The sequence below is a fragment of the Schistocerca serialis genome, chromosome 3 (assembly GCF_023864345.2).
Source record: "Schistocerca serialis cubense isolate TAMUIC-IGC-003099 chromosome 3, iqSchSeri2.2, whole genome shotgun sequence".
In the NCBI taxonomy this organism is placed as follows: Eukaryota; Metazoa; Arthropoda; class Insecta; order Orthoptera; family Acrididae; genus Schistocerca; species Schistocerca serialis.
The window spans coordinates 698,554,705-698,576,672 of NC_064640.1; the positions used below are offsets into that span (position 1 = coordinate 698,554,705).

General features: G+C 41.4%; 1 protein-coding gene across 3 annotated transcripts in view; it reads right to left on the minus strand.

Moving 5' to 3' along the window:
* Positions 1-21,968, minus strand: part of LOC126470565 (uncharacterized) — a 271,605-nt gene that overhangs the window by 47,495 nt on the left and 202,142 nt on the right. For all 3 annotated transcript variants that reach the window (XM_050098506.1, XM_050098504.1, XM_050098505.1), the window contains one exon: positions 4,475-4,698. In XM_050098506.1, the coding sequence (XP_049954463.1) occupies positions 4,475-4,698 (224 nt within the window). The remainder of the gene's footprint in view (positions 1-4,474; positions 4,699-21,968) is intronic.

Genomic DNA, 21,968 nt, shown 5'->3' on the forward strand with positions numbered 1-21,968 from the left:
CATTCTTCTGTAGCACCACATTTTGAAAGCTTCTATTCTCTTCTTGTCTAAACTATTTATCGTCCATGTTTCACTTCCATACATGGCTCCACTCCATACAAATACTTTCAGAAACGACTTCCTGACATTTAAATCAATACTCTATGTTAACAAATTTCTCTTCTTCAGAAACGCTTTCCTTGCCACTGCCAGTCTACATTTTATACCTTCTCTACTTCAACCATCATCAGTTATTTTGCTCCCCAAATAGCAAAACTCCTTTACTACTTTAAGTGTCTCATTTCCTAATCTAATTCCCTCAGCATCACCCGACTTAATTCGACTACATTCCATTATCCTCATTTTGCTTTTGTTGATGTTCATCTTATACCCTTCTTTCAAGACACTGTCCATTCCGTTCAACTGCTCTTCCAAGTCCTTTGCAGTCTCTAACAGAATTACAATGTCATTGGCGAAATTCAAAGTTTTTATTTCTTCTCCATGGATTTTAGTACCTACTCTGAACTTTTCTTTCATTTCCTTTATTGCTTGCTCAATATACAGATTGAATAGCATCGGGGAGAGGCTACAGCCCTGTCTCACTCCCTTCCCAATCACTGCTTCCCTTTCATGTCCTTCGACTCTTATAACTGCAATCTGCTTTCTGTACAAATTGTAAATAGCCTTTCGCTTGTTAGCTCACCTAATTTTCAGCGTCCTTCTATACCGCTACATCTGAAATGGTTTGGTTCTCTTCTTTTCTGGTTTCCCGACAGTCCATGATTCCCTTTGTGCAAGGCTGTGTTCCAGACACTTTTCCTTAGAATTTTCTTCCTCAAATTAAGACATTTTGATATTAGTAGGCTTATTTTGGTCAGGAGCGCTCTCTGCCTGTGCTAGTGTGCCTTTTATGTCATGCATGTTTTATCTGACATATATCACTTTGCTTTAAAGATAGCAGAATTCCTTGACTTTGTCTACTTTGTGGTCCAAAATTTTGATGGCGAGTTTCTCACTTATCTCATTTCTGTTATTCCTCATTATTTTCATCTTTCTTTGGTTTACTCGCAGTTCATATACTATCTTAGTAGACTGTTCATTCCATTCAGTATGTCTTTGATGCTTCCAGACTTTGACCTAGGATAGAATCATCATCAACAAATCTTATTACTGATACTCTTTTAACCTAAATTTTAATCCCACTCCTAACCTCAATTTTAATTTCCATCATTGCTTCTTTGATGTGCAGCTTGAGAATGACTGCATCCTTGTCATACATCTTGGCACTAATAAGGTATTAAAATAAGTATTGGATTACAGAAGGAAAAACAAATCATGGTCATGGAAAAGGAAATTCTACAAAATACTGTACTTCCGTAAGAAAAGTGACTACAAAATCTAAACACCTTTGTAAATATCTAAAATTAATAATTCGGATAATAAAATTAGATCTATATCAGCAATAGTTAAAACAGAAACCAAGAAATCAGTTAAGCAATGGGAGGGCTTTGTTATTAAAGGAGGAGGCCAAATAATAAATGACTGCAGCCACATAAGCAAAATATTTAATAATCACTTCCTTGAAGCAGCCTAAAATATCACCATGGGTTGTCCATCGGATAAAACATTAGAAAAATATCACCATGGGTTGTCCATCGGATAAAACATTAGAATAGACACAAGAAGCAATTCCTCATACATACAGGTAAATCAAAATTACTCCAAGTTCTGCCCTGCCATAAAAATTACAACTATTATTAACTGTCTCAAAACCAACAACTCTAATGGAATTGACAATATCTGAAACATAGTACTAAAATCCTGGGCTTCAAATATATGCAATGTATTCAGTGCATTGCAAGGAACATTTCCAGACTGTTTGAAATATACTATTGTCAGACCTCTTCAAAAGAAAGTTAGTAAGACAGATATTAGTATACCATTGACCAATCTCATTTCTTACCACCTCCTTGAAGGTGCTGGAAACTGCATGCAAGAACTATAACACGCCTCTCCCACAATAATATACTTAGTCTCACTTTCTATTTCAAAAGGGCCTCTACACAACATGCGGTTTTCACCAGTCAGATTATACAAAATTTAAATGAGAAAATATTGTCAGTCAGTATTTTCTATGATTGTTGGAAGCATTTGATTGCGCAGAGATCTTGCTGTAACTGGTTTGCATCCTACCTGCCCAAAAGGGTGCACAGTGTCACATTAAGAAACCCAGGGAGTGTAAACAATGGTACAAGTACATTCATAATGGGGAATAATTACTGCAGGTGCACAATAGGGAAAAATATTGGGTACACACTGCTCACAATGCTAGTATTATAATCAATCCTAGAAGAGACACATCAACTCCTGAAAATGTAAACTCAACTTACATAAAACATAATACACACAATTATGTACTGCTGAAGGCCTGACCACAACATTAGAAATAATGGACAAGGACACAGAGGAGTGGTTTATTAATAAGGGATTGGACCTCCATTTGCCCGTAATACAGCTCCAATTCCTCTTAGAATACCAACATATAATGATCAGATCTCCAGTGGAATGTTATGCCACTCTTCGATCAGAACCTCTTCTAACTCCTGTAGTGATGATGGAGGCAGAAATCTACTCCAGAGTCTGCGCTCCAATACCGCCCACAAGGGTTCCATAATGCTCAAGTCAGGGGACTGCGCTGGCCAGGAAATACTATGCAGTTCGGTTGCATGCTCCTCATACCACGATTGTACAGTCCTGGCTGCGTGAATGGGTGCATTATCCTCCTGAAATATGGCATCATTGTTGTGGAACATTTGAATCATGGGGTGCACCTGATCACCTAAAATACGTAATCGTTGGCTGTAACACAGCTTTTGACAGTAATGATGGGAAAATCAGAATACCATGAAATGACTGCCCGCACCACCACAATTCCATTCCATGCTTACCTGTTGGAATCGAGCAATCACGATTGCAGGTTTATTTTGGCATTCACCACACGTAAACTGAACACGATGCTGGAAATAACGAAAATGTTGACTTGTCCGACCATATGATGGGTTTCTACCGATCAGGCGTCCAGGATTTATGCACCTGACACCATGTTATACACTTCTTTGCATTGGTTGTTGTCACTAATGGTTCGGTATAGCAGCTTGTCCATGAATATTCACTTTATGGAGTTCTCGTTGGACAGTGTCGATAGATAGGGGTCACGAAGATAGGTATTGATCTCTGCAGTCACTTTAGCTGCCGTAGATTTGTATTGTTTTGACACAATTCGTGTTAGTGTACGACGATATCTGTCATTTAGTTTTGATTTGTGCCCACTATTGTGTATACACGATGAAGTCTTTCGATATTTTGTGTAGGCCGTCATGACTGCTGAAACAATCGCTCTTGAAACATTCAGTAAGTTGGCTGTCATGTTTACTGATGCTCCAGCTCATCAGGCCCCCACAATCTGCACTCTTTGGAACTCTGTTAGGTCTTTCAATGCGCGTCGGCCTCGGCCTCTGAATGCAAATGCGAACTCTGCACTAATCATACACAACCTGTACTGATGCCTAGTCCGTACTGAACACGCACAGTCCAGCTCGACACGTGCCCTACCTGTGTTGTTGACCGTCAAACATTATCCTGCTATTATCAACGTTCACATTATTTTGCCTATCCTCTGTAAATCTATTAATGCAACAAAATATTCTAACTTCTTAAATTAAAATACTTAGAAGTTCTAGGTAACTCCTCATTGAGGAAAGAAAATGTTTCTTGCACAGAAGTCAATTCTCCACTCTAGAGCCTATTGTAGACATCTCCTTAAACAGTTGGGCATACTGACAACAGCCTATCAGCATTTTCACTCCTTTGTGAAACAACAGCTTTGACCACCACCCAGAGTGTGTGTGCATGTGTGCGTGTGTGTGTGTGTGTGTGTGTGTGTGTGTGTGTGTGTGTGTGTGTGTGTGTCAGAGAACCATCCTCAATAAAGACGCACTAGAGTTCCGGGCTTTTCCACTTTTTGCAAAAACCCCTTTGCTAGGTGGGGTGGTTAACTGCATACATTTGTATAAATCATCCAAAAGTATTTCTTACAGAAGTCACAAACAGGCCTTTATAAAAGCTAAGCATATTCAATACTGACATGAAGAAGGCATGAACATTCAACTCACTCTTTTAGTTAATGTACAAATGCACAAAGAGACTGGGAGACGAGTGGGGGGAGGCGGGGGGGGGGGGGGGGGGGGGGCGCAGGATAAATGGTGCAGTAATAATGCTCATATTTCTTGTCAGGTATTAATACACAGCTACAGGCATTCATGAATTGCTTTCTGATGCAAGAAAGTGTTATCTTTGCTCAGTGTGTATGTATGTAAAGCAAATTTTGAACATACAAAGATGTACAGGAACCTATTTGCGAATAAGATACAATTCATCTAGCATTTACTGTAAGCTGAATCAAGATTGAAAACTGACAAGTTCATACATTAGATACCTTCTTCGCACTCATTGGGGAACGTAATACTTTCTGATGTATTCCATAACCATTTCTATTTCTCACATTTGAAAACAGTGGAGGTTGGGTAGAGTTCAGATACTCTTTAACACAACTTTTCACAGACTGTAGTTTTCCTTTCCGTAATGACCCAGCCGACTGTGGTAAGAACTTATTTTTTGGCATTTTCTGCGTTGATCCATCTCTTTTTGGTGTTTTGCTACCTGCAAAGAAAAAAAAATTAACATTTGTTAAAGACCACATTCTCACTTAACAGCACATATAATTTTTGTAGTATGTGGAATCTCACACGGATAGAAAAGGTTTTCTTATTTGAAGCTGATGAAATTAATTTTACCACATCAATCAAACAATTAAACCAAGATGAACATACTGTAGATAATGGTTCGATAATGATCACTCTTACAAAATCTAGACAAAATTAACACACAGCTGCTATAAAAAATTTTTAAAAAATTAGAGTCCTATTTTGTACATTAAGAAACCATAATTTTTTTTAAATTTTATGCAAGAGCATCACTTTTTTTCCGGTGTAACATAGTACCGGCATCTATTTTCTAGCTTTTTGAAAGGAGTTTAATTTATTTAGAACAACATGTATTATAAATATCCTGGCAGAGTGCAGTGTCTTTGAAAATGAAATTTTCAGTTTGAATTGGCACCACACACTTTTGTTTCATAAGTTGGCGTCAGAAACTGCACTCAGTTCCCTTGTTCATCAGTGTTACAAGCAAGCATTTCAGATATGTTCACATCAGTTTTGAGTCAGTCTAGCTTAGATCAGTTCAACCATTTTTCAAAATGAGTAAAATAGATACACTTTGCGATCAAAAGTAACCAGACACCTGGCTGAAAATGACTTTCAAGTTCGTGGCGCCCTCCAATGGTAATGCTGAAATTCAATATGGTGTTGGCCCACCCTTAGCCTTGACGACAGCTTCGTTCAATCAGGTGCTGGAAGGATTTTTGGGGAATGGCAACCCATTCCTCACGGAGTGCTGCACTGAGGAGAGGTATCAATGTTGGTCAGTGAGGCCAGGCATGAAGTCGGCGTTACAAACCATCCTAAAGTTGTTCTATAGGTTTCAGGTCAGGCTTCTGTGCAGGCCAGACCTTTACGGGGATGTTATAGTCGTGTAACCACTCTGCCGCAGGCAGGATTTTAAGGACTCCTGGGTTGCAGCTAGCGTTAGCCCCATTTCTGCAGAATGGGAAGACTTTGAAGCCCTCATCCATCACTGTGAAGAGGCAAAAGGAGTCAGTAAGAGAGTGAAACATATCACTATCTTTATGAGAGTCTTTTGAGAAAAATAACATCATGCGAGTCTATTCTTTATTTGGGCCTTATGTGCGATGCTCCCAAAGAAGTTAGTCAACTAAGTCTGGTTTTACAAGAGAGAAATATTGACTTGTATGAAGCACACATGAGGATAACAAACACAGTCCAAATTTTTGAAGGAAGAATTGAAAATCCTTGTCCATACTACAGTATCCCTCTCCAAAGTGAAGAGTCCACTAAGTTCAAAAGGATTTAACTGCACAAAAATGAAATACACAGTCCTGTAATTAGTTCATCTGATTTTTATAAAATGCTGAAAGAATCTGTTGGAGAGAGTTTGCTTCAAGGAGATGATCATTTGCCTGAATGTGCAAAGATTTTAGATTCCAAGTATGGGCCAGGAAATCCTGGGAAGCACATGTCATTCGATGAAGCCAAAATTAGGAAGTTAGCCTGTAAATCTCCCTTAAATGAAAGAGAAGCAATTTGTGGTTTCACTGAATATCTTCAAGAAAATAAATTTCCAGATACACTACTTCCTCTGAAGCACACTTTGGCCATGATTGTAATATCTTCTAACAAATAGGAAAACGGTTTCCGTCAAATGAATCTTACAGTTACTTCATCTATGCTTGTAAGAACAACTTCTGTATTGCTGTTCATCAAGATGGCAAAACCTCAGTTCGAACCTAAGAAATTGTAGATTAGAGGATACGTTAAAATTGTGAAAGTTGCTGGAAGAACATCTTTGTAATAGCACCTTTTTTTCCTGGCGGTGGGAGGGGGGGGGGGGGCTGAACAGGAGTATTTACTAACACACGTGCTGCAACTTCAAAATTGCAAACAAAGTTTCTGCTGGAATGTGACCTGATAATCTTTATTGTAAAAGCGTGCTCATTGAAACAAAAAAACTCTTGTATATGTACTAATAATCACCAGAGTGAATAATTATGACAGGGACTCCACTTCCGTTTTTTTTATCACCACCTAGGCAGCCAAAGGAAACTTCCATAGTTCACGAACCTACGCGAATTGTAAATGGTTGCGAAAACACACTTGACCTCTTAGCCACAAACAATCCAGAGCTAATAGAGAGCATCATGACTCATACAGGGATTAGTGATCACAAGGTCGCTGTAGCTAGGCTCAATACCATTTCTTCCAAATCCACCAGAAACAAACGCAAAATAATTTTATTTAAAAACTCGGATGAAGTGTCACTAGAAGCCTTCCTAAGAGACAATCTCCATTGCTTCCGAACTGACTTTGCAAATGTAGACGAGATGTGGCTCAAATTCAACGATATAGTAGCAACAGCAATTGAGAGATCCATACCTCATCAATTGGTAAGAGATGGAACTGATCCCCCCTGGTACATGAAACAGGTCCGAACGCTGTTGCAGAGGCAACAGAAAAAGCATGCGAAGTTCAGAAGAACGCGAAATCCCGAAGATTGGCTAAAATTTACAGACGCGCGAAATTTGGCACGGACTTCAATGCGAGATGCCTTTAATAAGTTCCACAACAAAACATTGTCTCGAAATTTGTAAAGTACACAAGCGGTAAGACGTTCGCTGCGCAGTGCCGATGGTACTGTTACCGACGACTGTGCCGCTAAAGCGGAGTTATTGAACGCAGTTTTCCGAAATTCCTTCACCAGGGAAGACAAATGGAATATTCCAAAATTTGAAACACGAACAGCTGCTAGCATTTGTTTCTTAGAAGTAGATACTCAAATCGCTTGATACGGGCAAGTCTTCAGGTCCAGATTGTATACTGATTAGGTTCCTTTCAGATTACGCTGATACAATACCTCCCTACTTAGCAATCATATACAACCGCTCGCTCACCAATAGATCTGTACCTACAGATTGGAAAATTGCGCAGGTCGCGCCAGTGTTTAAGAAGGGTAGTAAGAGTAATCCATCGAACTACAGACCTATATCACTGACGTCTGTTTGCAGTAGGGTTTTGGAGCATATATTGTATTCAAACATTATGAATCACCTCGAAGGGAACGATCTATTGATACGTAATCAGCATGGTTTCAGAAAACATCGTTCTTGTGCAACGCAGCTAGCTCTTTATTCGCACGAAGTAATGGCCGCTATCGACAGGGGATCTCAAGTTGATTCCGTATTTCTAGATTTCCGGAAAGCTTTTGGCACCGTTCCTCACAAGCGACTTCTAATCAAGCTGCGGGCCTATGGGGTATCGTCTCAATTGTGTGACTGGATTCGTGATTTCCTGTCAGGAAGGTTGCAGTTCGTAGTAATAGACGGCAAATCATCGAGTAAAACTGAAGTGATATCAGGTGTTCCCCAGGGAAGCGTCCTGGGACCTCTGCTGTTCCTGATCTCTATAAATGACCTGGGTGACAATCTGAGCAGTGTTCTTAGGCTGTTCGCAGATGATGCTGTAATTTACCGTCTAGTAAGGTCATTTGAAGACCAGTATCAGTTGCAAAGCGATTTAGAAAAGATTGCTGTATGGTGTGGCAGGTGGCAGTTAACGCTAAATAACGAAAAGTGTGAGGTGATCCACATGAGTTCCAAAAGAAATCCGTTGGAATTCGATTACTCGATAAATAGTACAATTCTCAAGGCTGTCAATTCAACTAAGTACCTGGGTGTTAAACTTACAAACAACTTCAGTTGGGAAGACCACATAGATAATATTGTGGGGAAGGCGAGCCAAAGGTTGCGTTTCATTGGCAGGACACTTAGAAGATGCAACAGGTCCACTAAAGAGACAGCTTACACTACACTTGTTTGTGCTCTGTTAGAATATTGCTGCGCGGTGTGGGATCCGTACCAGGTGGGATTGACGGAGGACATTGAAAGGGTGCAAAAAAGGGCAGCTCGTTTTGTATTATCACGGAGAGAGAGTGTGGCAGATATGATACACGAGTTGGGATGGAAGTCATTAAAGCAAAGACGTTTTTCGTCGTGGCGAGATCTATTTACGAAATTTCAGTCACCAACTTTCTCTTCCTAATGCGAAAATATTTTGTTGAGCCCAACCTACATAGGTAGGAATGATCATCAAAATAAAATAAGAGAAATCAGAGCTCGAACAGAAAGGTTTAAGTGTTCGTTTTTCCCGTGCGCGCCGTTCGGGAGTGGAATGGTAGAGAGATAGTATGATTGTGGTTCGATGAACCCTCAGCCAAGCACTTAAATGTGAATTGCAGAGTAATCATGTAGATTTAGATGTAGATGTTGATGAACCTCAAAAATAAGATACTCAGTATAACATTTTATTTAACAAATAGGGAAAGACCAAAATTACTGTGATGAACTCTTTAAGTACTGGAAAATCTATGCCAAAATTAAAATCTGTTAGAAAGACAGAGCCATCAGCTTTACATAAAGCAATTAAAGAAAGCCCAGACAGTATGAAAAACAAAGTGATCTATTTGAAATTAAAGATGCATTCACACTCTGTTAACAGTATGCATTAAAACTAATGGGTGTTTTCTAAAGACATAAAAAAAACCTCGATATTGTCAACAGTGCATTTCTCACTCTCCTCTATGTTGTGAATTTAAATTCAAGTACTGACATTTGATGAACATTGTAAGTTATTAAAAATAATTTACTTGCCACAAAAAAACCAGTGCAGTGGAGAGTTACTCAAACTCACCTTCTCCGGCAACTATTCCACTTTCAATGGAAAGAAATATCGTCAGGCCAACAGACTAGCTGTGGGAAATGGCTGGGCTAGGATAACAGCAGGTATATTTACCAACCATTTGTTAATAAAACAAATCCTCCCACTAACAGTAAGGATATTGTGTGTGTGTGTGTGTGTGTGTGTGTGTGTGTGTGTGTGTGTGTGTAAGTAAAAATCCAGGAATCAGATGAAGAACTTTTTTGGGTGAATGACCCATACAGCACAAAGTCATGATCAGTCACATTGGTCTTTATAAAACAGCATGTGAAGATTGTGACAAGTATTATAACTGCCTTCAGTGTATAGTTGGGGAGAGAATTTGCAAAACTCTTAGACCTTTTGTTACGCTAAACTGGGAGCTTTACTGTTTTTTGTACTATAACGGGCAGGGAGAAACAGTGCCCCCAACATACTGTCAATTCACGTATGTCCCTAATGACTCTGACATGCAACAAAAAATTACATGCTGAAGTCAGGAGCACACAAAGAAACAAATTTAAGCAGAAACAATTAACAAAAATGTCCACATTCTTCAAACATAAAATGTGGAAGGAAAATACTCATCTATGAACATAACCGACTATGTGAGATGCGCATTTCTATAGGACATGTTGTGAAGCTCGTAAAAGGATTTACTGACTGATTTTATTTCTCACACAGTGTTTTAAGCTCTTCATGATAAACATATGCTCTTCTACACTGACTTCGAGGTTTCAGTGAATGGAGATATGAATAAGGCTTAAGAGGCCACATTTCAAATGTGGTAGTCAGACATTTCTGATATATTAGAATACATGGAATTCTGTGAAACAGATGATGGGCAGCAATAGCTAGCAAATACAGTTCCTGTCACATTGATCAGATCAGAGTAAGGAGACTGTTGATCAGAAAATCTCTAAGGTGCCAACAAAAAACCTGTAAGCATAATTCTTTGTCAGTATTTACATGATTTATCTCTAGATGTGAATCAGGTTATGTCTAAATATAATCCTCATAGTTGCACTATGGTTAAGATAAATTTCTCCTGTGGATCTGACTGTCAAATGTGTAACTAAAATGAAAGCCACCAACCAGCTGGACCAGCACTGACACCCCTTATTTGTTGGTGGGACAGACAAGTGGGATCCTGCTTTATACTCTCTGTTATGAATGAGAAGAGGCCACATAGTCCAACCACTTTCCAACCTTCGGCATGACAGTTTCTGGGCATTGGCTCTCTAAGGTGCTAAGGAGGTGACAACTGTTTGTCTAATGCGTACCTAATGGTTTCAGAAGTGAAGATTTCATTATAATTGTAGTCTCCACTGGCCTTCAACACTTATGGTAGATGCAGGAACTGAACTACTGATTTGAATGTAAGAGAAATGTAAGCTAGCTGTGACGTAACTACTGTCAATATCCACTACAGATAAAATTAAGACAATAACCTACCAGTGTCCTGGATTTGTGTTGACTCAATAGTTATAACTTTAACCGAAGAAAAATAATCCTTTGAGTTTCAGGTTACATTGGTTATTAACTTTATTAATAGCAAATCCAGAGAGCTCAAGTAAAAGAGATACAAATTTTCTAATTTCTGAAATGAGAATGACAAACATATGCACACTACTATTTTATAATTCCCATAAATTATTATATACACTCCTGGAAATGGAAAAAAGAACACATTGACACCGGTGTGTCAGACCCACCATACTTGCTCCGGACACTGCGAGAGGGCTGTACAAGCAATGATCACACGCACGGCACAGCGGACACACCAGGAACCGCGGTGTTGGCCGTCGAATGGCGCTAGCTGCGCAGCATTTGTGCACCGCCGCCGTCAGTGTTAGCCAGTTTGCCGTGGCATACGGAGCTCCATCGCAGTCTTTAACACTGGTAGCATGCCGCGACAGCATGGACGTGAACCGTATGTGCAGTTGACGGACTTTGAGCGAGGGCGTATAATGGGCATGCGGGAGGCCGGGTGGACGTACCGCCGAATTGCTCAACACGTGGGGCGTGAGGTCTCCACAGTATATCGATGTTGTCGCCAGTGGTCGGCGGAAGGTGCACGTGCCCGTCGACCTGGGACCGGACCGCAGCGACGCACGGATGCACGCCAAGACCGTAGGATCCTACGCAGTGCCGTAGGGGACCGCACCGCCACTTCCCAGCAAATTAGGGACACTGTTGCTCCTGGGGTATCGGCGAGGACCATTCGCAACCGTCTCCATGAAGCTGGGCTACGGTCCCGCACACCGTTAGGCCGTCTTCCGCTCACGCCCCAACATCGTGCAGCCCGCCTCCAGTGGTGTCGCGACAGGCGTGAATGGAGGGACGAATGGAGACGTGTCGTCTTCAGCGATGAGAGTCGCTTCTGCCTTGGTGCCAATGATGGTCGTATGCGTGTTTGGCGCCGTGCAGGTGAGCGCCACAATCAGGACTGCATACGACCGAGGCACACAGGGCCAACACCCGGCATCATGGTGTGGGGAGCGATCTCCTACACTGGCCGTACACCACTGGTGATCGTCGAGGGGACACTGAATAGTGCACGGTACATCCAAACCGTCATCGAACCCATCGTTCTACCATTCCTAGACCGGCAAGGGAACTTGCTGTTCCAACAGGACAATGCACGTCCGCATGTATCCCGTGCCACCCAACGTGCTCTAGAAGGTGTAAGTCAACTACCCTGACCAGCAAGATCTCCGGATCTGTCCCCCATTGAGCATGTTTGGAACTGGATGAAGCGTCGTCTCACGCGGTCTGCACGTCCAGCACGAACGCTGGTCCAACTGAGGCGCCAGGTGGAAACGGCATGGCAAGCCGTTCCACAGGACTACATCCAGCATCTCTACGATCGTCTCCATGGGAGAATAGCAGCCTGCATTGCTGCGAAAGGTGGATATACACTGTACTAGTGCCGACATTGTGCATGCTCTGTTGCCTGTGTCTATGTGCCTGTGGTTCTGTCAGTGTGATCATGTGATGTATCTGACCCCAGGAATGTGCCAATAAAGTTTCCCCTTCCTGGGACAATGAATTCACGGTGTTCTTATTTCAATTTCCAGGAGTGTACAACTAAAACTGGTACAATCTATTGTTAACCCATACAGCTGTAGCTAACTGATATAAAAATCAACATTTTATTAAAATAATTAATGGTAATCATAAATAGCATATTTGGACCTAATATTAACACACACAATTATTTTAAATGGCAGTTAAAAAAATAATAAATAAACTCTGATCACCTGACAACATTGGTCAACAAACACAAACTTTGGTCGGTCGTGGCCTACACTTATCACATTTTTCTTTAATTTATATGATCTACTCACTGTATTTTAACCATAACAAAGAAAAATGCATATATAACTTTAATAATACTGAAGGATCACAAACACCACCAATAAATTATTGCAGCCATTCAAGGTCTTGTTCTGTAATCTTGAAAAAACCTGGATAGTAAGGAAAGAAACCAAGATCTAAAGAGCCACAAATAAATTTCTCCAAGTCAGCTGTTTGAAAATGAGTTAATTTCATATTTTTCAGTTATGGTAGAGAAACTGAATTTGGTGTGTGAGTAACCTTCAGAGTTTGCATTTTCTGCAATTTCTGCCTCCGTCATGGTTTAATTCAAACTGACATCAACCCATTTGGTATTGGGAGACGACGTGTTCAAATGGGATTCTGAACAATGGCAGAGCCTGCAGATTTTTACTTGGCTTTGCCCGAGATAAAGGACCTCTTCTGGTGTATGTTGAAATTTGTGGCTTGTGTGATAATCAAATATGAGACCTTCGGGATACTCTGCAAGATCCAACCCCCCAAACCATTCCAACTCCAGTATATGAAGTAACATGGACTTGTTGCTGATTGACTTATATTGAAATTAATTGAGCCCATATAATAGACTACTTCCAGAGGTACGTACATCAAAGCTGGCATTTGTTAACAACTGAGACACCTTACTATCGCAGTATAAGAAAAACAACAAAGAAGACTGCACCAAGTATTGCTACTGCAAGACAATGACCACCTGCACACTGTTGATTTCGGGAAACTATTTCGAAGTCCTCTCTTAGTGCCTTTATTCTTTTGATATTGCATCTTCAAATGTTTACCTTCTACTATCCTTTTTAAACAACCACCGGGAAAATGCAATTCAAACAGTCTATAACACAAATGCACTGTTATAGTGTCAAACTAACAAGATATTACGCACCGATTTATGTCTATGTGCAGTACACAGTTATACTGAAGTAGCATTACATGACTACCACGAAAGTATGAAAATGTAGCAATAGGAGTAGACACATAACGAAACCCAGTTAATAAATTATTCAGTACCACAATTTAGTCAATACATTTGTTTACTCATAAACACGTCTAAAAATTACCTCAGTAGAAACAGAAAAATGTACGAGGTATGTCCACAACGTAAGTTCTGTTTGGTTGTATAAAACAAACGTGCACAGATACAAAAAAAATATTTATTGTACAAAAATCTACAACTGTTAAATTACTTTTCTACATAGCTTCCGAAATTTTTACAGCACTTGTCATAGCATGGCACAAGTTTTTGTATGCCTTCTTCATAGAAGGTTGCCGCCGGTGAATTCAACCATGTGGTAACATGTTCTTTCAGCCCGTCATCATCGTTGACCACCAAGGACAGATTTTAGGTGTAAGAAGAGATGTAAGTGTAAACTTATGGTTGTGCTTAATCTTCTCTTCAACTGTGTGAACCAGTTCATCAGTAATCACAGACGGGCGTCCACTTTGTTCTTCATCGTGTACTTGATCACGTCCTTCATTGAACAGTCTGACCCATCTTCTAACCATGGAATCACTCATAGCATTTTGTCTATAATTATCACAAATTTGCTGATGAATTTCCTTTGGTGTAACTTTCCTTGCATTTAGAAAAAGAATCTCAGATCTGATTTCACACTACGAAGCACATGTCGGCTGCAGCGATCTGAAAATGGCGTACATGTCTTCCCCTTGAGTCAGAGTAACTGCCGCACATGCTCGGAACTGCTATTGTAGCGCTGCCGTAGATAGAAATAGAAACGGAACTTACTTTGTGGATGACCCTCATAAATGTTAAGACGTGTGCCTTTCTGAAAGTTTCTCATCTTTACTTCTACATTGTTCTGAATCAAGGCAGCAAGAAGACTTACAAGGGAGAGGTTCCCTTACAATTTCCACACTGATTGTCAATCTGGTTACTTGCACAATTGTCATGGAAGAGGTAAAAGTCTGTTCTCCACCAAGATTGGAGCCAAGAGCTAACACAACCTTTACTTTACAATGTATCCTTGTTTCCACTGAACTAGCAAACAACTATGATAACAGTGCTCTCTCACTGCCTCATTGATGGCTAAGATGAATAAGTTGCAACATAAAGGATGATCTTAGCTGTAGTTTCTCCTTTGAATGAGTTTCCTGCCCTCTAAAACCTAAATTTACTAACTGGAGGAATATCCTTAAGTGAGAATCATTCAGAATATGCAATCAAACAAAAGAAAATAGCAAGTGAACATAGCAGGAAAATTCTCAGCCACTCGACAAAGCAAGTCAATGATCTGCATTGCCAGACATATTCTGGGATGCTGCTACATGTCAGTCTAATTACAGAAAGGATACATTTTTACAGCTCAGCTATTTCTTGTACTCGAGTGTCAGAGACACAGAGCTGGCAACCACTCAGTTGACCAAATGAACAGACCAATGATTTTCTATTCGGAGTTCTAAAACTAGGAACTGGAGCTAGAGAGTAGTTTGGAATAACATTCAGATTTGCCAGTTGCAACATTAACACCATAAATGATGAGAAGATGAGCACTTATATCCTGAAAGCTACAAACAACAAAGCTTCAAATCAAGAAGATGCGCAAGAAATGAACCCAGCAAGTGTGTGGAGTGCAAATTCAATTGGATGGATGGAGGTGAAGACAATGTAGGCAGCCTGATGTGGTCTCAAGTTCTTTACTGTCATCATAAACAATCGTAATGCAACGTTCCTGCAGAAAGTGGATAGCAGGTGACAGGTGTTAAACCATGGACCCAGCATGCTGGAACATATGTGCCCTGCTGTAAGTGTATCCTGAAGAGACTAGTGGTAGCAAGCAGCCTTGCTGTTGCAGTGTCCCAGCTTCAGATGGCCAGAGGGTGATGGGCTGGTAGCCAGCCTAGCAGGAGATGGTGGTTTAGCCAGGGTGATGAACCATGAACCGCGACTGCATCTGATGATAGCAGCATGGAGCTGGAAGGACCTCAGTCCTTACCTCAGACCATGAGGCAGCCTCATGGGGAAGGCAACAGTGTGAGGGCAACCAGATGGCTAGGGTGTTGTGCAGCAGCCTTCAATTTGCAGCCCAGTTGCGACAATGCTAGCTGTGTCGGGAGAGTGTTGGGGACCCCACGATAGAGACCAACACATGGCAGGCATTGATGCGCAGCCCAGTCACCTGGTTGGTTAGCCTGAGGGTACATATAGGGCCAAAGAGGGCTCACTAATGTGGAACACAAGTACTGCCACATGCTTCAGTGCCTTCTTAACTTCCTGAATCCTGATCACTACCCTGAAAACTGGGTCATTACTGAGGACACCGCTGTTATGGCAAAATGTTGTGTTAACTGACTGCAACTCATGCCCTGGCTAGGGCACTGGGCTCATCTTGTATCGTTATATTTCCTCCTTTCTTGGAAAAATCAGCTCCACCGGATTACTGCTTGAGAAACTGGCTGTAAAAAAAAAAGCATTAATATATTTACAATTGTATATACTGTGTACTCACCTACTGAAGTTCATAGTAAACACTCCCAAATAATCTTCACATTTTGGTGCCCTTTTTACTTTTTTATGTTTACACTGAGTTCACACTCTTACAGACATGGATTCTACAGGTCCTGCTTTGTTCCACCTTATGTCAACTCCTTTCTTTTTAGTCCAGCAAGCAGCAGTCATTGGGCTGGGGATCATGGACGCATCCTATCAAGGTAGCCTCGCTAACCTTATCTACGTTTGCAGGAACTTCTGTGAAATCACTTATTCCATGTAACTAGTAAGACAACATGAGTAATGAACTTCCCGTCGAGCCACACACTGTGCTATTCTAGGTAAACAGTTCCAGGTGCTCTTCTGGCACTGAAGAGCAAATCAGGCGCTTCTTGACCTGCACCAACTTCTCAATGTTGATGACCTGCTGCCTAGTCACTATGTCATAAACAAGGGTAATTGTTTACAAAAGGAAGCAGTCAGAGGTATCACTGCAATGGTCACACTTTCAGACATATTGACTGGGGAATTATTCGAATTCCCTATCTCTATGACTATCACACAATACACTACATTTTCATGATGATTAATACCTAACACTAACTTCATCATATTCCTCATAATACTTCAATAATTCAATTAATACATCATAATCCCCCACAACACAACATAATTACCCTAACACTTCATCATCATAAATACTCAGCACTTGCACAATAAACCTCAACATCTCAACTCATAGTTAGTTACACAATACCAACATTGTGTTGGTATCGGGATCAGCAAATCAATATATCTGTAAAATATTAATTAAAGATTCTGCCAGAATTGCAAATATTTCATTAGTAACTAAGTTTCCATTCATTCCCAAAAGCTGCATTTGTAATGTTTCACTGTCAATAATGCATTTCCTTTTATGTCAGATCAATAAAACATATATTATTTGACTATATTGCGACTGTCTTGGGACACTCAAATTTCGATAGACACCTTAAGATATTTATACATAGGTAACTACCAAATTTCTAAGTATAAACAAATAAAGATGCCTATCGAATTTTGAATGTACTAAGACAATCTTAATACAGTCTAATAATAGTTGCTTTAGTGACCTGAAGTAAAAACAAAGGTATTCCGTACAGTGAAAAATTACAAATCCAGGTAATGGGTTGAGAATGAATGGAAATGCTTGAAACTAGTCACTTGTAAGGTGCCAGGACATGGGCACTTACACGTTATCTTATCAACATTAGTATTAATAATAAAGGGACTGGCAAGGGCATCAGATCATGACTCTATTGAATTATGATAAATATGAGGCACTCTCGAGCAGTATCCCCTACATGTCTGCGTGATTAAGTTGCTAACTTTAAGTGTTGGTGAAAAGTATTGGAAGTTAAGAATTGTGGAATATAAGTCTGCAGCTGGCCATAGCTCGCCGGGCTGCCGTGGGTGGCAGGTAGCGGTCACCGGAAATGCGGGACAATACGGCGCTTTTGGGGATAGCCTGGCACCTGGAGCCACCTGTGCTGGGCAACATATGGCGGAGAAGGAATTTCATTTGCCTAGGGGCGTTATGACCTACTCGATCATTGGGTAGATCTCAGAAATGCCATTGGCGGGATTTCGGTGATGAAAGAGCGTTTGACATTGGTCAAAACAGAATTCTTCCGCCACGTTTTCGTACGCATAGAATTGTGGAGAGAGTGGACTTCGCCTTCAGCCATCGAGTGGTACAGACTTGGATACAGCATCTTGACCATCATCTTTGAAGGGAGATACACGGTCTGTATCGCAGCACTGCACCAACGTGTGTTCCGTGCAGAGTTCTGTGGTTAGAGCTCTTTGTGTGCTCAGAAGCGAGATATTCACCAACGCTGAACCACTTCCAACAACTTAGCTAATATTCTTGATCTGGTAGTTATCCTTGCGAGATGCCGAGTATTTATCAATGCAGCTGCCGGTAATAGGGGTGCGTAATTGCAAATTGTTAATGTGCCATTCTCATGAGTGTGTGGGTGGACAAAGAAATTCGCATTTTTTGTAAATTTTGGCAGTTGCAGGAGATATCAAATTAAAATGCCAATATTACAACTGAATTATAGACTTCATTGTAGCTAGCATTTACCCTGTCCCAGTAAGCTTTACATGTACTCTAGTCACTGCATAGCTTGCCCGGACGTGAAGGAAAGAAGGTTTGCGGTCTTCTGTGTCATCGACGGACAAATAATCTTACACACTAATAAAAATATTTTATGCAATTAATTAATAATCCACAATTACTTGTCCAGCATATTGGGATGCACAAGCTCCATCATATAACTGACTTATTTCCTGGGTTATAGTCACTTTTCAGCTACCCTCCTTTTGCCTTTAATACACCTATGCTACTTCATTACATTTCCCTTGTACCCAAAACAATATGTTCTCTTTCAGCTTGGACAGGTATCTTAGGCAGATTTTCTACTATCATGCTCACTGTATCTCAACAGACCTGGAGCAATTTAATGAGGACATCACATCTAACAATTATTCCTCATCCGTGCAGTATCTCAGCATCCTGCTACTTGAGTCATTATCAAATGATGGGTACACCAAACCCAATCAATACTTTTGCATTGCTTATTCTTGGTCAGTGCTGTACTACTGCAATTGTCTACAGAGTCGAGAAAAATTGTGTCACAAAATTTTAACCCTGGATGGCTGATGCCAGTAGGAACCAAAATTACTAATGTTGTGTAGGTCGACAACACACCATTTTTTAACAACAGAAACTTGGCACCACATGCTCCAATTGGCCGTGGGATTGGCAACAGGACATTCATTGGTTGACAGGCAGCAGGCAGTGCTATGGTTTTCGGTTCACACATACAAATGTCCCTTGCCCTGTCACTGCCCCAACGTGATATGCACACGTGTAGAATAGGTCTTTCTGTTTGTGTCAATCTAACGTCAGAGGCATTCGCACATAAGCTTTGCTTCGGAGCACACACACGTCACCTGCAATTTAGTCATACAGTAAGCATGGTAGCACAGTATTCGTTTGAAGAACGAGATATGGTTTTCGTTTATGGACTAGCAAACAGTAATGTGCACGAAGCTCGATGGTGGTACGAGGAACCGTACCCAGCAAGATGTCACACACACCTGCAAATGTTTACAGCAAATCACTGGCGACTTGGTGAAACAGGCTCATTAACGGGGTATCATGGTGATGCTGGAAGACCTCGAACACGACGAGATGCTGCATTTGAAGAGACTTTACTCGAGTGCTTTGAGGAAGCACCTACGACAAAGTACTCGAGCGGTTGGATACGACATGGGGGTCACTCATCAGTTAGTCTGGGAGGTTTTGAGGGATGACAACCAGTATCCATTTACTCTCCACCGTGTCCAAAACCAAAATCCTGTGGCAGACTATGAACACAGGCTAGGGCTTTGTCGGTGATTTCTGTGATGTGATGCATGAAATCCCAATGTCGCCGCCATTGTGTTGTTTATTGATAAGTGCATCTTCCATTGGGAAGGCCTTGACAACACTCTAAACATTCATTACTGGGCAACGGGAAATTCTCATGTCATGTACTTCCATGGACACCAGGAATGATTTTCGCTCAACATTTGGACAGGCATTGTGGGTGACCATCTGATTGGTCCAGTCCATCTACCTCCTCGACTTACTGGGACAAATTACCTTCACTTTTTGCAAGAAACTCTACCCTGCCTTCTGGAAGGTGTTCCCCTGGACATACGACTATGCATGTGGTCGTAGCATATATGGGGCATCCGCACATAACAGTCGTGCTGGGCGCATATATTTAAACGAACTCTTCATTGGCCAGATAATTGGCAGAGGTGCTCATAGGACATTGCCCCTCGATCATCAGACCTCACGCCACCGAACTGTTTCCTGTGGGAATTTTTCAAGGTTCCAGTTCACCCACCCAGATGCGAACCACCTAGAAACGAAGAGGAATTAATGGATCACATTCAACATGCCACCAGTCACATCAGGACAATGCAAGGAATCTTTGAAAAAGTTCGGCAAAACACTGTTCGACATTACCAAGCTTGTGTTGCATCAGAGGGTTGTCAGTTCGAGCACTTGCTTTAAGTAAACAATGTCCTAGCTACCAAAAAAGGCCCCTTTTAAGGCCGACACAATTTATAAAAGACATTCTGTACACGAAGTAACAACTGTTGACGGGTTTGTTCCCGGTACGTCTTATGATGTAACTACAATGGATGTGCTGGGACCCTGGCGGATTCACCCCCAATCCCCCAGAGTGGAAGGCTAGCGCACCGAGCGTGCGGGCCGCCTAGGATACATCGTGATCTTCGGCAGGCAAAGCATTCGCGGTCATGAGTTGTCCAGAGCACCCAACAACAGGGCAATCCCACGGCCAATCTGAGCATGTGGCGCCAAGTTTCTGTAGTTTAAAAACTGTGCGCTGTCGATCTACTAAACATTAGTAATTTTGGTTCCTATTGGCATCAGCTATCCAGGGTTAAAAATTTCGTGACCCAATTTTTCTCCACCCGGTAAATCAACCTCATATCTGGAAACTAAATAGTATTTGTTAACTATTACCCTGGTGGTTGTCAAAATACCAGTAAGTTACCTTATTTTCTAGTGCGTACTTTAAATATTTAGATCACTTACTCTACCTTTTTATACATTAATACAGACACTAAATACCTAGTTCTCTATCTATAACCACACAGCCTTGTATTTGCCTATTATTTCTATTGACCTAAATTTTCTCTATGCATTTTCTCTAGACTGCCTGCTGTAACGCTCTTTCTGTCTGCACACCCAGGAAACTATTACATGTGATTCGTAGCATGAAGCTACATGCCCAGTTAACTTACAGAGGATTCACACAAATGGTATCAATGGTTCGTCTCTCAGGAGTCTCCCAGGTACCGTAACTTAGCCTATCCCTGACATAATGGGTTTATGCTCTCACTGCCACCCTGTTCCCAAAGACACTAGGACTCTCCAGACATGCACTTGCTGCTATCTATATTAGCTGCTGTCACACACAGACTCTCCACTGCAGTTTCCATCAGAACTCTGTCTCCATCTGCACAATTCCACTGCTGTAGAATCACTGCCATTGCTATCCTCCAGACCTTCTTCTGACACCAAATGTAAAAGGTGTTAGTCCACTCCATCACACTTCTGACATAAAATGTAAGTGTCTGAATGGGTGGAGAGGGTGAATTGTTCTCTGCTGGAATGGGCGGAGGTACAAGATGGAAGGTAGCCACATGTTGTCACAATGGAAGGCAATCACATGATGTCAGAGTTCTTTATTGTTAATCAAAAATGTAGTTCAGAGTAAACAGATGGGATGCAACAGGCATTAAACCCTGGACCCAAGCACACCAGTGTGTATGCACCATTAAAAGCATTTCTCAAAGAGGCAGTTGGTAACAAGTGACCTTGCTATCAGCACATTCCAATGGCCGGCTACAGTGTCAGGAAGGTGTGACAGCACCCTGCCTTCAGGTGGCCAGAGCGAGGCAAGCCGGTGGCCAGCAAAGAGGGAGATGGCAGTTTTGCCCAGTGTGACAAACCCTTGACCGTGGTTGCAACAAAAATGGCCTGAAAGGGCCACAGTTTGTACCTTAGACTATGAGGCAGCAGCAGGATCCTCAGCAGGCTGCCTCGTGGAGACACCAGCAAAGTGAGGGCAAATTGAGGGCAAGTCTGTTTGGCAGCACTCACTGGCTCACAG